Source organism: Dermacentor albipictus, unplaced genomic scaffold (genome assembly GCF_038994185.2).
Source record: "Dermacentor albipictus isolate Rhodes 1998 colony unplaced genomic scaffold, USDA_Dalb.pri_finalv2 scaffold_21, whole genome shotgun sequence".
Lineage (NCBI taxonomy): Eukaryota > Metazoa > Arthropoda > Arachnida > Ixodida > Ixodidae > Dermacentor > Dermacentor albipictus.
In genome coordinates, this window is record NW_027225575.1 from 2,159,018 (window position 1) to 2,178,853 (window position 19,836).

The window sequence follows — 19,836 nt, forward strand, 5'->3', positions numbered from 1 at the left end:
TTTCATTTGTTTATTATTACGCGCCGGTTCTGCTAGAAGCGGTGTCAAGCGAAAGTTCTGCGACATCGCTACCCGCTTTGCATATCCAATGCTCGGTCAGCTACGTACGATGCACAGCGCCAATGCGTACAATACGTTACGTTCCCTCTAGGTCAGTCATTGTTTACGGCTTCTCAACGCACAAGCCTGCTAAACGCTTTTCCTGTGAGAGAATCACACTCAAGTCTTATGTGAAGCATAAACTCGAAGGTACAGGCTCAATTTACAGAAGCATAATAAAACATTCGAAAAAGCGCCGGCTATGGCTGATGACTGCTGCTGCACGCTTCACAGCATGATTACCATTCATTCTCTAAAGAGCACTTATTCATTCATCAAAAGAAACCTGCACAGCATTATCATTGATCTAAAAAATAGCGTATGCCTGTGAAGCTGCGAGCGCAGTATGAAGTTTCATTGCCTCTCCACACATAATTAAACGCTTTAGTGCATGAAATTCTATCAGACCATGCGCTGTTATTAGAATTTATGAAGCTTCACAGCCCTACACAAGCGTTGAGGTAAAGCCCTCGGCAGACGCAAACACATCGTGGAATCGAACGAGTGACTCCACAGTGCGCTTGTGCTTAAGGTGAATGTAACCATTTGCTGGCCCTCCGCTCAAGATGCCGTCTCAAAGCGTGAAATTCGGTCATATCGTGCGACATAATAACAAACTTGTCGAACTTCACCGCACCGCCCAAGCGTTGAGGTAAAGCCCTCGGCAGACGCAAACACATCGTGGAATCGAACGAGTGGCTCCACAGTGCGCTTGTGCTTAAGGTGAATGTAACCATTTGCTGACCCTCCGCTCAAGATGCCGTCTCAAAGCGTGAAATTCGGTCATATCGTGCGACATAATAACAAACTTGTCGAACTTCACCGCACCGCCCAAGCGTTGAGGTAAAACCCTCGGCAGACGCAAACACATCGTGGAATCGAACGAGTGACTCCACAGTGCGCTTGTGCTTAAGGTGAATGTAACCATTTGCTGGCCCTCCGCTCAAGATGCCGTCTCAAAGCGTGAAATTCGGTCATATCGTGCGACATAGTAACAAACTTGTCGAACTTCACCGCACCGCCCAAGCGTTGAGGTAAAACCCGCGGCAGAAGTAGGGCTGCATGAAATGCCATGAAAGCACAGGTGGCGCCTTTGCGCGTGATATGTGAAGTGAAAACATTTTGTGCCACTGTGCACAAGTTTGCATCTCAATGTGTCTTTTTCAGGCAGACCAGGTGATGTCGTTACAGCTCCGTCAACTTTAACAAGTCTACACAAGCGTTGCCATAAATCTTGCAGCAGAAGTAGCTAAAGGTATCAGTAAACTTAATTAATACATGGGCAACGCTGAGCGCCGACGGTAAATGCAAACATTCATTCTGTCATTGCACGCATGTCTGTGCATAGCTGCTTGAAACGAAGGAAGTGCTGTGCAATGCAATATTAGGAATATCAACATTTATGCACGTCACTGCAAAACTTAAGGATTCTACGGCTTGTATGCTTAGTAAAATACAAAAATAGTGAATCAATAAAAAGTGGTTTCATTCATAAGATGAACGAAAACATTCCATGCCTTTTTGCACACAAATCACAGCATGTATAAAAAAAACTGAAAATCTCAAGGAACTCCTAGTAGATATGTGCAACTTTCAGATAATAGCATATGTATGCCAAGATAGCATCAGCTGTCAAAATTAAGAAGTATCTTTCCAACTCCTCACAGTCTGTCACTCCCTTTGTGCAAAGCACTGTGAGCTCTCTCTGCTGCAGCCTTCTTGGCGCAGCGCTCCTATGTCACTTCGTCAGAGCCACTGAGGAGAAAAAAATAAGACAAATCCAATTTTATACCTGAGCTGGCTGCCAGCCATCACTATCATCTAGGGGCCCTCAACGCTTGACATGATGTCAAGCAAGCTTCACTTTTCAGCTTTCCCCTGCCTCCAAGCAATCTTTTTGCGCCTTTCTTGCTTATAATATAAGCGGCAAAGTTATGCACACAGTACGTAAGCCACAACATTCAGCAATTATAAATGACATTATTCTCATGCACTGAAACCTAAGCATTTTATTGTTGCAGCTTTAATATTGAATAGGCATGCTTGGATAATGAAATTTTCTGATTGAATCGATAGCAATATTCAGGAAAAATTACCTCTGAATATCGAATCAAATATTGAATATTCCCAATTTCTAAAATAACGAAATGAAAAATGCGGTAGAGTCTGTTAAGGAAAAACAGACTTGCTGGCCTTTTTGGATGCGTATAGTGCCATTAACAACTAGATGTCAAGTCAACTAGGAAGCTTGTAAATGAGAAGCAAAGGAAAGCACAATCATATCTTGTGCACAATGACCATGACACAAATGAAAGAAAATGAACAGCATGTCCCAGACACATGTAGAAGAGTATAGTAGAGTATACAGCTCAGTGAAGGAGTTAAGGGCAATACTGCAGCCCTGCATATCATTTTGAAGGAATCGAAGCATATGGAGAGATTGACCAAACAATAAATTGCTTTGTCTAATTAGACAGAGCAAATGCAAAGTCTTCCTAAGGCACGACATGCTTATACTCAACTATAGCATGTAAATGACCTCCTCCATATCTTTGTTCAGAAACTGGATCATCTGCGCAACAATCACAGTTGTCCTGCACTATAACCATTCAACGATTCTTCATTTATATCAGTCTTCCTCCTTGTAGACTGCAAGAAGTGTTGTTGTCTTTTACAGTGTTCGAACAAAACAAATGTACTATTCGACAACTTCAAATAGTGAATTCTCGAATCAAATACGAATTGAATAGCAAAGACTATTTGATTCATATCCGAAATTTTGAATATTTGCACACTCCTATTATGAAATTGCAAGATTGGCTTGTAATCGCAATACATGTGGCAAATTTTCTATTAAAAAAATGTGGGTTAGCCCCCGCATGCATCTAATTTCACAGCCAATCAACCATCACTTAATTTCCTTGCATTGCTGCTGTTCACTCAGTCTTTTATACATTGCCACATTTGCACTGATAATACTTGCTACTCGACATATAAATTTTATCTGCAGCGTGATGTATAATATCCTATATATTAACAAGGAATAGATGATACTAGAAATTATCAGTTATCATATATAATATTCAAGACAGTTAACTGATAATCTATAAGAGTACCAAAATTGGTGCTAGAGGAAAGGAGGGCAGCAATGTGCAGCAGAGGATTGGGAGGTGTAATTCAAGATAGCATAACTCACTGGCCTAGAATGGAGTCAGCTAATGCAAGGCAAGGATATGACTTAAGCTTTCAATCCTGAAGCAGACATAAATTGGTTAATGAAATTATTGATGGCCATGTATGCACCTTGAAAAACATGGGAGCTTGAATATAAAAATTAAATGTACCCAGCAGTACAGATTGGATTCAGATTGTACTTAGGCACAGAGGATGGCCTGTCTCTCCTGTCAGATGGTGTCCTGCTTGTCTCCCCTCACAGCCACTAGTTGTGGACGGTGGTGGCAACTGATACAACCAATGCATGCAATAATGCAGAACATAATTTAGGTAATTTTTGAAACATGGAAGACTTTTGTCTACCAAAGCAGGTAACAAAAGTGGCACTCATATTTTTGAGTCTGAGAAGAATTAGTGTGCATGTAAATTGTTTTCATATTGGATCCTAGCTGTGCTTCAAACCACAGTGTGCCACATGGCTCTGTTCTGGCCCCCTTGCTGTTCATCATTTGTCCTGCATGGAGGCTTCAAGACATCACAAGCATTACGTTCTTTATTTATGCTGATGACATGATGATTTGATCAACGTATGGGAATCTTGATATGCAATTTAACAGCTGCAAAATGCTTTTGACATACTCACTGAATATGCAGAGAGTGTTGGTCCCCAACTATATATAAGAAAGTCCTGCTGCATTCATGTTACTAACAATTAAGATAAGGAGAAGTAAGGTCAGTCTTCAAAACTGACTTTGAGGTAGGAATCAACCCATCAGTCATGCTAACAATTAATGAGCTACCTCTCCTTAGCCTTGGAATTCATCTTTCTGGTTCAGGCTCGAACTAGCCTAGGCCAGTCTGGAAGTCATCGACCTTGACTTTGGACTTAGTATACGGAATTCAACCAAGTGCTGGTAGAGCTCACTCTGAGGTGACACACCAACTTGCAAGTTTTTTTAAATTTCACCATGTATCACCTATCAAGCACAGTTTCGTTGACCGAGTGCTCAGCGGTGGGCTATACTAGATTTCACCATCTGAGAAGTGAGGGCAATAATGGTACTGAATCAAGTCTTATCTCAATCCAAATGCGTAAATTGCATGCCCAGCTTAGCACAATTATGGAACTTGTCATTCTGTGCAAGCATGTAAGACAGCTACGATAACTGATCTCTCTATTAGTTGCAGCTCTCTCTTCTCATTTATACAGAGATCCTCCCAAGATAATGACATTTTCTGACCTCCTGCTGTATGGCACTGTACTTATATTAGCACTAATACAAGAATAATGTTTAGAAGTAATTATGCAGCTATTTCTTACGTGAGATATCAGGATGCCTACAGGACACTGTGCAATTTACCCAGGCTATGATTTTCAGGGCAACGTAGGATGGATCGCCGTCATCAACCCATTTACAGCATTAAAAATTATTTTTCTTTTATATGCACACACCTGTCCAATTGACATGAAGGAAAGGCTTATTGCAAGACTGTGAGACACTAATTATGCATGCTATCAGATCCTGCCCCACAAAATCATCTAGGAAAGTTGGCGATGATTCTAGACAGCATCGAAGCGAAGAAAAATTGAGGCCTGGAAACTACGGGCAGGCTAATGTGTACTTTTGTGCTCTCATTTATTACTATGAGAATATTCGAGGTTCATATGTGATGGCTTTGTGATGAGAAAAGAAAGAAGTTAGGCAAGGATGTCAGCTGCTATGAGATGTGCTTTATTAGAAAGTATAGGCTGCATTAGTACCTGTGTGGGTAAACCAGCATGTTCCCTGAACAAGTGAAGCTATTTTAGCCTACAAAAGCTGCCTTGAGGCTACTTGTTTTGCTTCAATTGTTGGCAAAAGGTATCTTGCTCTCTTAAATCAATTTTCACAGGAAAGTGCTGCATACTTATAAGATGCACATCATATCTAAGGCAACATGTAAAGCTTTATTTCGATAGCTAGTAAAGCCTTGGCCATCACTAATGTCTCTGCTGTGTACTGATGTGGCAGCACCACGCTTACACATTTAGACATCTTTTGCAGTCAAGCATGCAGGAATGCAGACAACTTTGAAAACCTGTCTCACGTATGATGTTTAAATTGTGTCAGTTTCCATCGTCTCCATGCTGCGTGATCACACGAGAGGTCAACACGGGTCAAAAAATTTATATTTTAGATTCGATAGAATATTTTATATTTTATGCACATAGTATCAATCAGTAGCATGAAAGTGAACATGACTTCTATGCCAAATGAATATTTAGGAGGAAAAAAAATTGGGAAACTCCTCAGTGCGGAGGCACCTATTTCATGCACAAGGCATTCTTGGAAATTCGCAACAATATGAAATACAATATATTACAGCTACAAACAATATATTTTTGTCTGTAAAACATAGACCTAAAGAAGGGCTAGCTAGCTGTGCAAAACAGAAGTGTTTTAGCATAACTGCTTAATTTGCTACAATTTTCAAAAGTTGCTATATCTACGGTTTTTTATCAACTATACCAATCCGTGGAGCCTGTTGAAATTTGGTAGACTCTGAGACCTTAACCTATTCAACAACTTTGCACAATATTGTTCTTGTATCACAAATTATCAGTTTTACAATTCACTTCAAATGTCAAGTTTTGATGAAAAAAATCAAAATAAAGAAAGAACATTGTAGATTAAAAACAAGTTGCATTATTTTGTTTGTAAGAACAATACTACAGGTGGTAGAAATGAAAGCTTCACCAGAACATAGCAGTGTGCTAAGAAAAAGGGACATCGGGGTAAAAAGAACATGCACAAGGCTCTGACCTGCCTAAACTTGACTATGATTGTGACAGAAAGGCAGTTTTGGCCTTATGGTTAATACCTATACATAAAGGTCCGTTCACTGCAATCATTATTCGCTTTACTGGGAATAAAGAAGCATCAATATAACCTTTACGTGACTCTTTTATTTAACAGCATATGTGCGCAGCTTATGGCATAGATAATTTTTAACGAAAGTTTGTATTTCTTTGCGTGCTAGAATTAACTGTTAGTTCTCTGTGAATGTGCACAGGTAACACAATGTACGGCAGGTGAATGCCTCTAAAAATGTCACACTGGTCATTATATAAATGTCGTTATATAACCTAAGATGCAGTGGTGGGAGTGGGAATGGTGCTGGTTAAAGCAGTGTTAGCTGGCGCATAGTTCCAGCTGCCAGGTGCTTAAAACTGCCAAAACTACCTTTCTGTAGCAATCATGGTCAAGTTTAGGCAAGTCAGAGCCTTATGCATATTCTTTTTATGCTGATGTCCCTTTTTGTCTGATTATGTCTGATGTTTAATAGTACAAGGGCCTGGAATGACTAAAGAATGCCATGAATGTTTCATGATACATTTAACACTTAAAAATGGATTGCTATAAATAATTAATATTGGCTGTATACAGGCTTAAAATTACTTGCTGTATAGGAGTGTAAAATATATCTGCTGTTAAAATTACAAGCCTATAAGTGATGTTTGTCTTTGCTAAAATGCATGAGGAGATGAGAAGATAAAGCATTTGAACTGGTGTGGTCTTTTACCAAGCACTCTGTGCCTTTCCAGAGCCCTTACGCACAATGGTTTGGAAGCTGGCACTCCATGTGCACTGCAGCATTGCAGCTTAAGCCTTCAACTGGAGGCAATGCTATAATTTAAGACTTTGAAGACACTGTATATATATCCAGCATATCTACACCACTGAGAAAAGTACCTGACAGTTTTGTTATTGAAAAGTAGATTGTTGCCAAGGAAAAGGGCTGTACTGAAAGGTAAGCAGGTGCACATTATATCACACTTCATGTCACAGCCTATACAAGGCTGATAGTATTTGCCAAATAAATAAATTTAAAAAATATAATGTAATAATAAATTGTTGTTATGCTGTTTTATGGATAGGCCTATTTTATAGACATGTTTTATGGCTAGACTACCTGTTCTCCATAAAGACATGGAGAACAGGTGGACCCTCCAAACTTGTTGCATGTTGATGACTGGCTGCTCATCAAAAGGTAAGAATGTGTACATGCCATCCATTTTTATTCTCCACATTCCAAATTCCAGCCACCTTGCTTGTCTTTCCATTGGGATCAGGCTGCACGAAGTGTAAAAAGGTAAAAACAGAAAAAGCAAAATCTGATTGCCAAACAAAACATGCGTCCAAGTGTACGTGTATGCTGCTCCCTAGACTTGGTATACCTGTTCCCGTTATCTTGTGATGAGGTGTAACACGGGAGTGCAGAAGCACCACTATCCATTCACTTCGTCTTGACTGCCTTACTATTTGGCCAGTTACCGTCACTCATGTGGATGTAACCCCATGCTCAATGACACACTTATGCTTTCCCATCATTGCAACAAATTAATGAGCGAAATAATTGAAACATTATGTATCAACAAATTACGAGACAAATGTATTAGCCAGGCTTAAATTGTGACCCTTGTGACCAAGAAATGCAATTATCTAGATGTGTGTCCTGAGTGAAATGAATTATTGTTAAGTTTCTATTTTTGTACATGTCTACCATTCTCTAACATTGTTTTGTTATCACGTGGCTTTGTGAATCTACTTTTGCACTTTATTTTTCTCGTTGTGTATACTGTTGCTTCAGGACATATATATATCTATGTATATATTAGCATTTTCCTTAAACAAATATTTTTCTTGTGTATACAGTGCCAAGTCTTTACTTTCTTCACCTCTCTTCTTTTGTCTGTGTTACATCGTGCTGCCAAGCAAGACATCGCTATAAATCTGCCCCCCCTTGCCCATCTTTCAGTTATTCTGCACTGTGTGTAATTCATTACTGACCTTTATTTATTCCATGTATCTTGCAAATTGCTTCTGAACATTTTACGCAAGAAAAGCTTTAGGTCCGTGAATGAAACGTGAGCTCCACTTTCAGGGCCTCTATAAGTGATGGATGCTTCTTCCTAATCTGTGAGCCAGAGATGTATCCTAGGCAGCCTCTACAGGGGGCCCAAGTCAAAATTTGCAAAAGAGAAGGGGGACCTCACTGCACACTATGAGCGCTAAAATGCCAGCATTCTCAGGGGAAGCCTGGGCCCTCAGGACTCGGACTCTGCCGATGCTGCAAGCTCATTTCATTCTAAGCCACGGCGAGCAGGCACCATATGCAATTAGGCCATGCACAGATACTTGTGTAATTAGCTTAGGACCACGTTTTTGTGGTTTTTATATGTTTTTATTACTTTCACTGTGCTAAGGCAGTCAATGTGTAGTAATATAGCTTTAAGAATGCTTGTGCCTATAATATGGGGAAAATAACTGTTAGTGCTTTGCTTGTAAGGATGCTTGTTTGCAGATTAACAGCCTCACATGCAATATAAGAAGGTCCCAGTGCTGCAAACAATACTCTTGCTTGTGATTTTAAGGCATCAGTGATGAACTCTGAGCATGTATACTTCTATTTCAGTTATAAGTATTGCAGTTGCATATATGCGCACCTAGCACATGCTTGGAAGCTTAAGGAATGAGGTGTCGCACTCTTTGCATTGTTACTGTTAAGGTGGCAAATGCTTAGCATGGGTCATTAAACGATTTCCAAGGATCGATCTGTCCAAGATCTGGCAACAATGCTCTTAACATTGTTAGATGTGGAGCTGTTTCCTGCGATTACTTCAAGTTCCCCAAACCACTTCGAAACGCAGCACAGCTAATTGAGGAATGCAGAAGCAGGAAAGCACATTCCAGAGGAGCGGCCGAGCAAACAAGTTGAAGGCAACAAGTTCACGTGCCAACAAGTTCGTACGCCGCCGGGATTAGAAGGGGGGCTCGGACAATGGAGCATGAGCAGCCCTCCCCTTCTCCTCGTTAGAAGATGTGCATTGCCAGTCTGCGAGGCAAGACCGCAGAGAGCCGCCAGGTGTGACACTGCGACACGGGCGCCTACCATTGGCTGAAAATGGCGTCATCTGAGCGGACTCTCCTATTGGTCAAACATGACGTGACTTGCAGTGCTCGAAGGGTTTATAAGAAGCCTTCCAGAGAGACCAGGACATTCCCTGATTCTCCTCTCTCGAACTTCTTGCCGCGGGCCGCAGCGTCCGAGTTGCTACCGGCCCGTAATGTCTGTACGGCTGTTCATTGACGTCTCACCTCCTGTACATAATGTAGAATAAATACTCCCAAGTTGTGGTTTTCATCCCGAAGTCCGTCCCTCAACCCCTACAACATGCATTGTGAATGGCAGTCTGCATGTTGGCCATGTAGATAGCTCAGAGTATTTGACATGCCATATACTACAGTGTGGCAACAGTGTTCAGAATCTGAGTGAATGTTAGCATGAGGCTACTAAGTGGCGCACTTGACTGGGGATGCAGAGGTTGAGGGAGTAGAAGGGAGGTGGGGCGGGGTCGGGGCTTTGACAGCCACATACAGACATCTTGGGGAAGGGGGGATGTGTCCTTCGTGCCCCCCCCCCCCCCCTCTGTATATGCCACTGGCGCTGCTACAGGAGTTGAGCACTTGGGGCACATTTCTTAGTCAGCTTTAGGTGATCCCTAAGCCCAAGTGATGGATTGTCTAAGGGCTGCTCCAGGACAAAATCTCTGAAGAGATATCTCCTGTGTCCGGGTAAGGTCACAGGCAAGGAGCAGACTTATCGGGGAAGTAAGGCACATATATACGTGTCCCACCAGAGGCAAGATTCCAGTGCGTGGTTGGGATCTATTGGGATTACAGTTAGGTTAGGTGGAGGAATACAGTTAGGTGTCACAAATGAGGCAGTTGATTGAGCCAATTGGACTGCCCAAATGGTTGAACTAATTCCATCTGTGCCCTTGCACTCAGTGCACCTCAATACTGAGATGTAAGGAAGTGTAGAGTCTGAATTTATTGACAGATTTGTAGCATTCTTAACTGTAACTTGTTTGAGCTGCTTCAATGCAGTAAGTGACTGAATCTTTTATCGTAAGTGATAGGGAGGGACTTGCACTATTATGATGTGGGGTGCTAGATGGACTAGATGGCATCATGAGAGGCTTTCAATGCAATTCAAGTAGTATGGTGAGCTGGGCGTTTCTGCCTTGTACGTGACGAAAAAATCAATAGCGGGGTGAGATGGGCTCACATAGTTTTGTTATGCTCAGCATATGTCACAGATGCTTATTTCAGGTAAGCCTCACAAGATTCCATAGCGCCATGTTGTGTAACAAGATTTTTTTATATCTGGAAATATGTAGTTAGAAAGAACCTGATGGGCTCAGAGTATACCGATTGTCATTGATCGTCAACTTGCCCTCCCCAAAGCCGCATTGATACGGCTTATTTAGCTTTCTAGAAAGTGTAGGAGATGATGCGATCTATCAATTTGCATAGACAGCTACAGTAAGTATCACAGACCTGTTGCTAGCTGCCATAGATGGATCCTAATCTTGCTCCATGAGAAGAGGAATTACAATGGCTTTCTTTTTTATGCAGAACAAAGATGCCTGAAATGACAGATTTTGTTTTATAATTTAAACAATCATTAGTGTTTCAGGATGCAAGTGAATATCTTGTTTATCTATAATTCCATCAAGTGCCAGGGGCAGACTTATTACAGAAATTTAAGGAGGCTTTAAGCTCAGAATGATAATAGCTATAATGTGGAGCATATTTGAAGTTTACTTGTTTTCGTTCAGCAATTTCACATAAAAGAATCTTAATAATATGCATCACTATAGGAAATAGGTCCGAAATGTGAAGCTCCCACCCTCCCCAGGTGCATTCTTTGCCTGACCTCGTAATGTGTTCCCTTAATTGATAATTGGCCAATGGCAAAGCATGGGTTTGCTTCTGTTTAAGCCTTCCAAACTCAACAAGCAACCACGACTGGGTCACCGTACCTTTCATTATACATTATCTTGAATACATATTCAAGGTCTTCGGGACCGGCCCAGTTTACTATTACTCTTTCAAGGATCCGCTCAACTTACTCGAGGATAAGCACGAGGACGCGGATAATCCCGGGAATGCAAGGAAAAAAAGCTTCTGTTTATAATCGAGCACAATTAATTGTGGCGGCCACATCGGTTTCTCCGCGATCCGAGTCAGTAATATTTGCGCAGCTATGATGACATTAAGACGCACGGCGCTGCAGGAAAAGGGGTGTCAAAACTGGTTCACTGGTTGCTTCGATCTCGAAAACGAATCGTAGTGACCGACTTTCGTGCTAGACAGCTAGCAAAGAACTCGTATGGGCCCGACCCTTTGAGGAAACGTTCGAGTGACAGTGCGAAGACTGCAGTTTCACGCATCTGTCACACTGTATATAAATCCATATTGCGGCGTTCGGAGATTGCTGTAAACACAGCGTGTGGCGACGTAAACGTGGGCATGTACGCTTGCAGCGCTTGTCGTCTGCTGTTCCAGAGAGGAAACGGGGGAGAAGCGTGCGTGTGCGTGTGGCCCCACCACATTCCTCGGGCTCTCGGGTGACGCACGAGACGCTCAAAAAAATTGCTTTCCATCTCTGCAGGCACCTGATAGATAGCAAAATATTTTTCTGCCTTGTAATATTGAACGCTGACTATTATTATAGCGAAACGCATGACAGTATAGTTGAAATAATTTTGCGTTGATGTCTTTAATCAAAATGTGTACATTAATGAACGCATAAGACAATTTTCTTTTATATCTTTGGAAGTTAAACGCATTGTTTAGTAAGATTTGATATATTTCAATTGTTTTTAGTTTAATATATTAAAGTGACGTCACTTCCGTGCGTTGCAGGAGTCGATTCTGTGTGGAGTCGTCTGGGGAGCACCGCGTTACACGAGTCGCTGCTTTCTTTATTCTATGGAAGCGCAATTGCCGCAATGTAGCCAGATTAAGTAAATAAAGAAAACTGTGCATCAACTCCAAATACACACACGCAAAAGAAAATAGTCAGGATTCTCTATAGCGACGTTTCCAACCCCTTGACTGATATTTCATACAGCTCGTTGCATTAATTAAAATACCTGCAGTGCATTGTTTTCATAACGCGCAAAAAAAATTCTGCGCTTAAGTTTACCCGCACAAACACGCGGTGCAAATTCGTAGAACGCCACCAGTGCAGCCCCCACCACCCAAGAATATATATAAAAGACTAGTCAATAATAATAGCATATAATTATAACGTGAGCGTCGGTGCAATCAATGGAGAATTCGATTTTATTTGTTATAGAAAATCAAATGCAATGCAGTAAACAATGGATAGAATTAAGCATACGGCTTCATGGAGTCTAAAAAAAATCTGGCTTGAAACTTGACATGGTGACGAGGCAAATTGTGGGTATACGATTGAAAATAATTGCTATAGTGTGTTCGCGTATGAGTAAGCTCCTCAAAAGGAGTTTCAAGTGTTTCCATGGCATGGCAAGCTTATATCTTGATTCATAAGGTTTCTTTTTATTCATATTGGTCAATTATGTTTAAAAAGAGAATTGCAAATCCCAATGGTTTTGTTTTTTACCGGGGGAACACAGAGTTGAGCCACTGTTTTGAAACAAACTTTTATTTAAAGGCAGTTACAAGTAACGCCGACACCCTCACTCATGACAAAACAACTTTCACTTGCTGTGTCCAGACACTTGGTTCAAGTTGCATGTAATGCTTCATCTCCAAGCTTTGCGTGGTTTCTTAAAGGCATTGTGAAATCTACACGGTGTTTTTATTTTACACCTCCTCCTCTCACAGCACACGATCTGAAATGCGTGATTAAGAAGAATCAGGCCAGCACATATTCACAGAAACGAACTCTTCACAGTGCAGTTGACAAGTGCAAAAATTACAGCAGAAACTGTCAGTCACATGATATGAGCAAAACATAACTGTTCTTTTTGCGGGAAAGCCTCAGTCCCATGCCGACATTAACCCATATGGTGGTCATCACTGGCAATGTTTGAAAGATTTTCATAAATTAGAGACTGAATGTCTGGAGTATTTATCATAAGGGAAGTAGAAACTCGCACGTCTTCTAAACAGCACTTTGCAGTGCTAAATGTATGCTGGCTATTGATAGTAATAAATAGTATATGACTGTTACAAATGTTAAACAAGACAAAAGCTCACAGGAATATGAAGTGATAAACAGTGTTTGGAGGGGGAATGTAGCTGTAATGAACCTTTTGACAAAGATTTGTCTTTGTCAGTGCTGCAGTTAAGTTCTGCACAGCAATCTTTATGCACGCTTAGCTCACTTTCCCACACCGTCAATGTAGGATGAAGAGGAGAATAAGATAGTGCGTAGAATGAAGTTGAAGTGTAGAAAAGAAATGGGGAGACAGTGAAAGAGAAGGTAGGAGCATTGTTGTAGATTATTCTTCCAAGGTTGCTCTTCCAAAAGAAAAAAAAAAAATATTAAATGTGTAAGAAAGCATTGCCAATTATTATTCTGCCACCATAAGCACCATAAGGGATGCAATATAAAACTGATCTGATATGTAGAGTGGCCTAAAGCTTTCTGCATAGTCTTTTCTATCATTATGACACTGTCTGCTGCAGCCAAATATGCAGAAGTATTCATTGAGTGCTCATGATCAGAGCAACTTATCCAGACTGCACACAACACCACTGCATATACCCTCTATTTTGGTAATCTGAAAAATAAAAGTTTATTCAAATGGGCAATAAAGAACATCACATGGAACACATCTAGATCGAATTATGAGGCATGCCACAGGCATGCCTCATGAGGCATGACCTCAAATGTCCTCATGACCTCATGAGGTGGTCATGCCTCAAATGAGGCATGACCACCTTGGGTTCTGTGATGTGCACTTGAATTCAACTACACGCTTTTTTTTTTATTTCACCACCACTGAAATGCAGCCACCTGTGCTGGGATTAAACCTGCAGGCTTGAGCTCAGCAGTGCAACATCATAACTACTGCGCTACTGAGTGTTTACACAAATTTATAAGTAGCAAAACATATTGGAGGCTTTTGCACACTGAAACACTACACACCGTCCAATGCGCTTCCTATGTACAGACATACTTACCAGCAGCTCATATGGCAAGCATGGAGGCGTGCTCTAACACACTACTATCTAACAGCTGCCACATACCAGAGATAACCACTGGGTCTGTACCTATTTTCACAGAACACTTACCAGCAGCTCATACAACAAGCATGGAGGCATCTCTCGTGCTCTAACACACATACAATCCAGCTGTGACATATGGCTGCACACCACAGACAAAAACAGACGGGCTAATCATCAGAGACCACATGTCATGATTTGTTTATATGCGAGCCCTCAACCTGCTTCTATAAGGCATGACAGCACAGTACTACTGCACCACTTCTCTCTTCCTAACTGCACTGGAGGTTTGTTACCAGTAATCGTGCCCTGCTGACGTGGTTATCTCTTCAGTTTCTATGTTGCTGTCCCTAAGCTGTTATTTAAGGACTTCCTTTTGAGCTTCAGTGGGCCTTGAAAGGCTAGATGATGGCTGCGACAATCTAGGGTTTTTTGTAGAGTGAAATCTTAACAGGTCCACAACTTTTTTGTAGGCTGGTACATTTGAATGGTCTGGCATCTTTCTTTTTGGGTCACTTTCACTTTCCACAGGCATGAAAACTGGCTCAAACAAATTGTTTGCCTTCTCAGCCACACCGTCAGAGACTTCACCATCTGATATTGCCTGTCTGACTGAGTCCATTTTTGCTCTTAAGAGTGTTGAGCTTGACACTGCTTTGGCTGCTTCCAGCTTTGTTATACTCTGTACAATGGGCAATGCCCGACTTGCCTCACATGCTTCTTTGGGTGAGCTCTCATGGGCCTTGTTGCTGCTAGTTGGATTAGCGATGACCACAGAGTGACTGTGCTTGCACACACACTGCGCATTCCTTGCATCTCAAAGGACAGCAAGCACCATCTTTCACTTTTGACACTTTATATGAGAGCCCTTTAATAGACTGAGATGGCACAGTCCATATGCCATCTTCATTTATTGGCACAAGCTGCCATTTCACTGCCAGACCTGTGGTTCTTCTGAATTGTTCTCAGCTTCTTACCCTTTGCCCCTTTCATCATCTGGCTAGCCCTTTTCATTAAAAAATGATTTGTCAAGTCCATGAGGGCAGAAAATAGTTTGTCACCATGCTTATTCTGTTTTCTCTCCAGCATAGTATGCTTTAACGTCCTGTGCTTGCTCTCAAGGTGCATGTTAGTGTTGACAGCTGCTCTAGTCCTAAAGCAATAGGCCCACTCTTGCGGCCTAACTGCATAGTGGTCTTTGAAGTACTTCAGGAAGTCCCTCAGTTTTTCTTCCTCACTAGAAACGAATTGCTTAAAATAATCTTCATATGCCTTTTCCGCGAGGAACTCTAAGAGTAGCCACACACTATGGTAAACACGTGGCCTTAGCTGTTTCTCTACACACTCGAGTGTCTTCTTACGCCGATTGTTATCCACATGCCAGGCACAGAGAAGTTTCTGTTTTGCGGCACCCATGACCCTGGACCATGCTTTGTAGAATTGCGAGGCACCATCAGATATCAATGTCTTAGCGGCCACTTTTTTGGCCATGGCCGACTCCAGATATTTGAAGAATGCTGCCAAAGTTTGCTCGTTCATCTGGTTGCAGATGAAATAAGCTATAGCTACAACTGATGCTACTTTATCTAGCACCAGAAGAGTGGTCAGCTCAAACAGGTACTCTATAGTTCCATGTGTGGAGTCAAGACATACAGTCCCTGCAGGGCCCAATTTTTCTAGTAGCTCCTTCTGAGGCTCTGTCATCAGAACAAGAGCAAAGTCTGCTGAAGAAAATGTACCACTTGGGTCCACTGCACCTTGTGCCTTGTACAGGCGGACAAGTGTTTCACCTTTTTCTTTCATCACAAGCACCCACATGTCTACACTGACAGCGTCATTAGTGTGACAACGTTCAGGAGCAGCAATGTTAAACTGCCGTTTGATGTTATGCAGGGTTGAGCACTCTGCCAAGTGTACTGGCCTCAGCTTGGATGCCACAGATGTTCTTATTCGCTTTAGAATGGTTTTCATCGGCACACCCCTTTCTAGGTTCTCTGCTACGCTGGCCTTTTCCTTGTCACTCATTCCCAAGTGCTGAATTTCTGGTTTATGACCATAATGGTTTCTTTGATACCTGACTTTTATGGTGGTGCTTTCAGGTGTCGGACTCTGAGTGTTGTCCATTGTGATGGTAATAAATGAAAGACATATCTTACCAGACCTACAGCTCCCCTGACTTTTCTCCCGACGGTCACTATGACCTTCCTTTTTCCTTGCCTCGCCTGATCTATTACAGTAATAGTGGATCCTTGTCTCTCCATTGGCCAGCTTTTTGGGGTCCCTGGGCAAAATGAACCAGCAGTTTTGGCTACCGTCTTCTTCTGCTTTCCATTCATGAAATTCTGTAATAAAAGCACAAAATAGCATTAGATGGTGACAAGTACTATGGGGAGAGAGATGCAAACAAAAATAATCACTTTGAAGGCTTTGGACACGGGCTAACGTAGCATTTATTTTACTCCCTCACCTTCAACTCGACTGTGTCATGAGGTCACCCTTGATATTGCTCAAATTTCTGTTAAAATTGAATTTCAAATATGCAATGCGCCATAACTTCAAAAAATTTATCATATTAGTTTTGTTTTAATAAGAAGCAAGTATGAAACTTAAGCATGATCTATGCTCACTCCTTCCTCAATATTGAATCAGACTGTACATTCACAGCAATGCTGTTACGATAAGACAAAGACGAACTGAGAGCACGTGGTGCAAGCTACGCCCCAGAACAGTGTGAATCCCTTCCCTCAGTTTCTTCTTGAAAAGCTCCTTCTTTTTAAGAAGAGCTTGAATTTTTACTGTAGATAGGGGCTTGGCGAGGGAGTGTTCCATGGTCACACGGTTATGATCTGGCTTGGGCATGCGCCTGGTTTGAAGAGGCAGCATTATGTGTAATTTCAATAAACCAGTTGCTAGTCTGCGTTCGTCCTGTCTTCTTCTACGTTGGTGTCTTTTCCCAAGCGCAGTTTAAGTTCATAAAAAGATGTCTTACCAAGTAGCCTCCTAACACACTCTTCTTAAAGAAAAAAGGATTGCGCGTGCGTCAAATTTGGCTCTATTTTATGAAATCTACAACCAGAGTCCTTCAATTGAAGGACTGTGGTACTACTAAAGAATTTTCCCAAAGTACGCCGGGAGACCAAGCCACTGACAGCCGCAATTGTAAGTGTATTGCGGTCGGCACTGAGGCGAAGACTGTACCACGCACGCAAGTAGCGCAAAGCAACGTGAGAACGCACAGGAAATCCGTCCTCTCGTTTAAGAAAAAAAAAATAAGAAGGGGGGGGGGAGGGTGCGCGAGCGTCACATTTCGCTCTATTCTATGAAATGTACTACTAAAGAGTTTGCCAACAATACACTGGGAAACCATCCCGGCGACATCCGCAAATTCAAGTATGGTCCCGGTTCAGCGTCTCTGCCGCATTGCAACATGCATTGAGGCGAAGACTAGGCCACGCACGCATGTGGCACAGAGCAACGTCAGAAATGTGGCACAGAGCAACGTCAGAACGCAGAACAGCTTACTCCTGTCGCTTAAAAAAAAGAAAAAAAGATCTGCAAACGTCAAATTTCACTCCACTTGCTGGGCAGGAAAGCAGACCATGCCAAACGTATGTCATGTAGCGCATCGCTGGGAGCGCGCACACATGACTATACTATATATAGATGGATAAACAAACAAATTATATTTAACCAGGATACAAACTTCAACATACCCCAAGGAAATAAATTAGGCATGTGCGCAAAAGATACTCTTCGAGAAACAGATGGAGAAAGAAAAAACAAAGGCCCGCAAGGTATAAACAACTGCTTTTGGAGGCACACTGCGCAACAAGAAATTTAAAAAAGTGCGACATATAATATTGCGTTTAAACGTCATTTGCTCACGATTACGGAGAATAAACTTAATAAAACTGTTCCTCACCCTTATTGTTCCGGAACACAGGTGCACGTAGTCAGCCTCGAAGTTGTGCGCAGCGATCTGGTGCACCGAATACTTTTCCATTGTAGGCAGGGAAGGGCCACATACGTCGCATTTCATCAATTTCTTGACATCCACGGCCATTCTGTGAACGTTCCTGATGTGTTGCAGCATGTTCTTCCTCTGTATGAATAGTTTGCTGCAAAATTCGCAGCGACGATCGTCATCGCCGATGGCAGCTCGATCACAGACGTGCGCCATTCCGAAGCGGAGAGACGGCGTTCAGAAGCACGTGGTTCCGCGTCATTGCACGCGCTAGGATTGTAATACAGGAAAGAAACCTCTCCAATCACGTGACACACTAGGTATTCAGTGGCCTCATAGGGACAATTGGAAACCAACCTAGGGAACCAACATCCGGGAACGCAGGGTCACGTGGATGCTGCCTTCTATTGTTCACCGGCGGTGAAAAGAAAGAAAGCTTATACTCTGCCTAAAGCCTAAAAAAAGAAAGCCCTATACTCTGGAACGGCCTGGCGGCAGGTAAGTTTCATTTGGCTTTAGCATAATGAGTATCTTGCGAGAGGAAATATTGTCATCCACCTGAACGAAGCCACGAAAGAAACGGGTTTCCGGACCTTTATGGGTCCCAGACCGGTCCTCAACTACAATGCTTTCTTTCTGATGAAGCTGTGTTGATTTCCTTTGTGGCATCGTGATATATTTGAGTATAACGAACGAAATATACCGTATTTACTCGCATAATTATCGCACTTTTTTGTCAGAAAAATTGACGCAAATTCAGGGGTGCGATCATTACGCGGGTTAAATTTCCCGCGAAACGTTTGCTGCGAGATGTGAGATGGCGGGTGCGGGACACCAAAACAAAAATGGTGGCTGGCGGAGCAAGCCGAACGCGCCGAACGCGATGTTTTTTTCTTCTCGTGAGTACATTACGTGCATTGAAACAGTTTCTTCCGTATCAGTGATGAATAATATCGTTAATATCGGCAAGTTTGCGGCAATAACGTAGCCATGTCCACTTTGAGTGGACAGAAACAGGTGGGCGCGCTTAGCTGCCAGTGACATATAAACACGTGACGGGCATGCTGCGGAAACTGCGGCATCTGTCTTCACTACTATCCTAATACGGCACGTTTCCGCTAAGGGTGGGCGAATATCTTAGCTGTTTTACAAGCGTCGGCGTATGAATAGGGTACACTTTTAACGTATCGGAGTAAACGTGGCTAATATCATTGCCGCGCGCGATTTGTTGCGTGCTCACGGGTGCAAAAGCAGATGAAAAGAATCGAAGTGCGCCTTTATTGTTTTTGTTGACATCAGCGATTATAAAGCCAACCCATAATAAAGGCAAGTTTGGTTGTACCTCATTTTGTCACAGAAGTGCGGAAAGTGATGAAAGTAATGAAATGAGGCATCTACTTAAGAATGTTTAGTGCGTGCAGGCCGCTTGGCTTGTCTTAAAAAGAGTCGTTCGCGTAGCATTCGACAAATGGTAAGCGCAATCATTATTCGCTAGGCTTAGCACACGACATATCGCTGCGGCAAGTTCGGGGTGCGATCATTACGCGG

At 42.2% G+C, this 19,836-nt stretch overlaps 2 protein-coding genes across 5 annotated transcripts in view; one reads left to right on the top strand and one right to left on the bottom strand.

Moving 5' to 3' along the window:
• Positions 1-12,774: 12,774 nt before the first annotated feature.
• LOC139052305 (uncharacterized) lies at positions 12,775-18,522 on the bottom strand. Its single transcript, XM_070529396.1, has 2 exons — positions 18,247-18,522; positions 12,775-16,666 (listed from the first exon to the last, which is right to left on the bottom strand). The coding sequence occupies exon 2, from the start codon at positions 16,446-16,448 to the stop codon at positions 15,231-15,233; it is 1,218 nt and encodes a 405-aa protein (XP_070385497.1). The 5' UTR covers positions 16,449-16,666; positions 18,247-18,522; the 3' UTR covers positions 12,775-15,230.
• A 132-nt stretch (positions 18,523-18,654) lies between these two features.
• LOC135902230 (zinc finger protein 354A-like) overlaps positions 18,655-19,836 on the top strand; it is a 77,542-nt gene continuing 76,360 nt past the window's right edge. For all 4 annotated transcript variants that reach the window (XM_070529397.1, XM_070529399.1, XM_070529398.1 and 1 more), the window contains exon 1: positions 18,655-18,786. The gene's annotated coding sequence lies outside the window, so the exon portion shown is untranslated. The remainder of the gene's footprint in view (positions 18,787-19,836) is intronic.

Bases quoted from the DNA above. Each gene is read 5' to 3' on its own strand.
- LOC139052305 (XM_070529396.1), bottom strand. From the start codon at position 16,448: ATGGACAACACTCAGAGTCCGACACCTGAAAGCACCACCATAAAAGTC.